We start from the raw sequence: 1,753 nt of genomic DNA, 5'->3' as shown, positions 1-1,753 counted from the left end.
CTTCCGCATCGGCCAGAAGATTGGGGGGCGGGCTCGTTTCGGGCGAGATCTTCCGCGGCACAAACATCCAGACCGGCGAGCCCGTGGCCATCAAGCTGGAGCAGGTGAAGACGCGCCACCCGCAGCTGGCCTTCGAGGCCCGATTCTACCGCATTCTCAACGCTGGCGGTGGGGTCGTGGGCATCCCCAACATCCTGTTCTACGGCGTGGAGGGCGAGTTCAACGTGATGGTGATGGATCTGCTGGGGCCCTCACTCGAGGACCTCTTCAGCTTCTGTGGTAGGAAACTCTCGCTGAAGACCACGCTGCTGCTGGCCGAGCAGATGATCGCGCGCATCGAGTTTGTTCACAGCAAGAGCGTCATCCACCGCGACATCAAGCCGGACAACTTCCTGATGGGCACCGGGAAGAAGGGACACCACGTCTACATCGTAGACTTCGGCCTCGCCAAGAAGTATCGCGACCCCCGCACGCACCAGCACATCCCGTACAAGGAGGGGAAAAGCCTGACCGGGACGGCGCGGTACTGCTCGCTCAACACGCACCTCGGCATCGAGCAGAGCCGCCGTGACGACCTGGAGGGCATCGGCTACGTCCTGATGTATTTCTTGCGGGGCTCGCTGCCGTGGCAGGGCCTGAAGGCGCACACGAAGCAGGAAAAGTACTCTCGCATATCCGAGCGAAAGCAGACGACGCCCGTAGAAACGCTATGCAAGGGGTTCCCGGCGGAGTTCGCCGCGTACCTCAACTACACCCGAAGCCTGCGCTTCGAGGACAAGCCGGACTACAGCTACCTGAAGCGGCTCTTCCGAGAGCTCTTCGTCCGGGAAGGGTACCACGTGGACTACGTGTTCGACTGGACGTTGAAGCGCATTCATGAGAGCCTGAAGGAGGGGGACACCGACCAGCAAGACCCACAGCAGCAGCAGCAACAACAACAACGCGAGCGAGGGGACGTGGAGCAGGCGTAGCCCACTTGTGCTGTCGGCTCTCTCTGCCTGCTTATTGCCCGCACAGCGTGTTTGGATGCCCTGCATGCTCTCTCGTCGAGGCCTTCACGACCTCATAGGTGGAATGCTGTGCTCCTGCCCTGGGCGCGGAGACACGCACGCACGGTGTTCTGGGGCGGCCAACGCAGTGAATAGAGGTCCCCGCCGATTTATTGTTGTTGTTGTTGTTTTTTTCCGTTTGCTTTTCCTGGTCCTCCCTCCTGCGACCGTCTCCCACCCCCCCCCCCTCGCTTTTCCCTGCCGCCCGCCCCTGCCAGCCGTTGGGCCTCCCCCGTTGCCCCCGCAGAGCACGCGTGCCGCCCGTCTTTCCCCCTCTCCCTTTCCTCCTGTTGCCAGCAAGGTAGGAGTGGAGGACACAAGACACGATGAGCGCGGAGCTTCGTGTGGGCAATCGCTTCCGCATCGGCCAGAAGATTGGGGCGGGCTCGTTCGGCGAGATCTTCCGCGGCACAAACATCCAGACCGGCGAGCCCGTGGCCATCAAGCTGGAGCAGGTGAAGACGCGCCACCCGCAGCTGGCCTTCGAGGCCCGATTCTACCGCATTCTCAACGCTGGCGGTGGGGTCGTGGGCATCCCCAACATCCTGTTCTACGGCGTGGAGGGCGAGTTCAACGTGATGGTGATGGATCTGCTGGGGCCCTCACTCGAGGACCTCTTCAGCTTCTGTGGTAGGAAACTCTCGCTGAAGACCACGCTGCTGCTGGCCGAGCAGATGATCGCGCGCATCGAGTTTGTTCACAGC

The 1,753-nt window shown here is 62.1% G+C and overlaps 2 protein-coding genes across 2 annotated transcripts in view, besides 1 other annotated feature; both read left to right on the top strand.

Moving 5' to 3' along the window:
• Window positions 1–971, top strand: part of Tco025E_09400 (casein kinase) — a gene marked incomplete at both ends in the record, with an annotated part of 1,302 nt that extends 331 nt beyond the window's left edge. Inside the window, one exon of the mRNA XM_029376219.1 lies at window positions 1–971. This exon is cut by the window's left edge and continues 331 nt beyond it. Coding sequence (XP_029223718.1) covers window positions 1–971 — 971 coding nt within the window.
• A 188-nt stretch (window positions 972–1,159) lies between these two features.
• Window positions 1,160–1,182: a microsatellite.
• Window positions 1,183–1,375: 193 nt separating this feature from the next.
• On the top strand, window positions 1,376–1,753 carry Tco025E_09399 (casein kinase 1; the record flags this gene model as incomplete). The annotated part of the gene is made up of 1 exon (XM_029376218.1): window positions 1,376–1,753. A coding segment is annotated over one exon (378 nt), but the record flags the coding sequence as incomplete, so codon positions are not given.

The sequence above is a fragment of the Trypanosoma conorhini genome (assembly GCF_003719485.1).
Source record: "Trypanosoma conorhini strain 025E chromosome Unknown Tco_14.4_contig_01098, whole genome shotgun sequence".
Classification (NCBI taxonomy): Eukaryota; Euglenozoa; class Kinetoplastea; order Trypanosomatida; family Trypanosomatidae; genus Trypanosoma; species Trypanosoma conorhini.
This window is presented reverse-complemented; position numbering and strand designations above follow the sequence as displayed.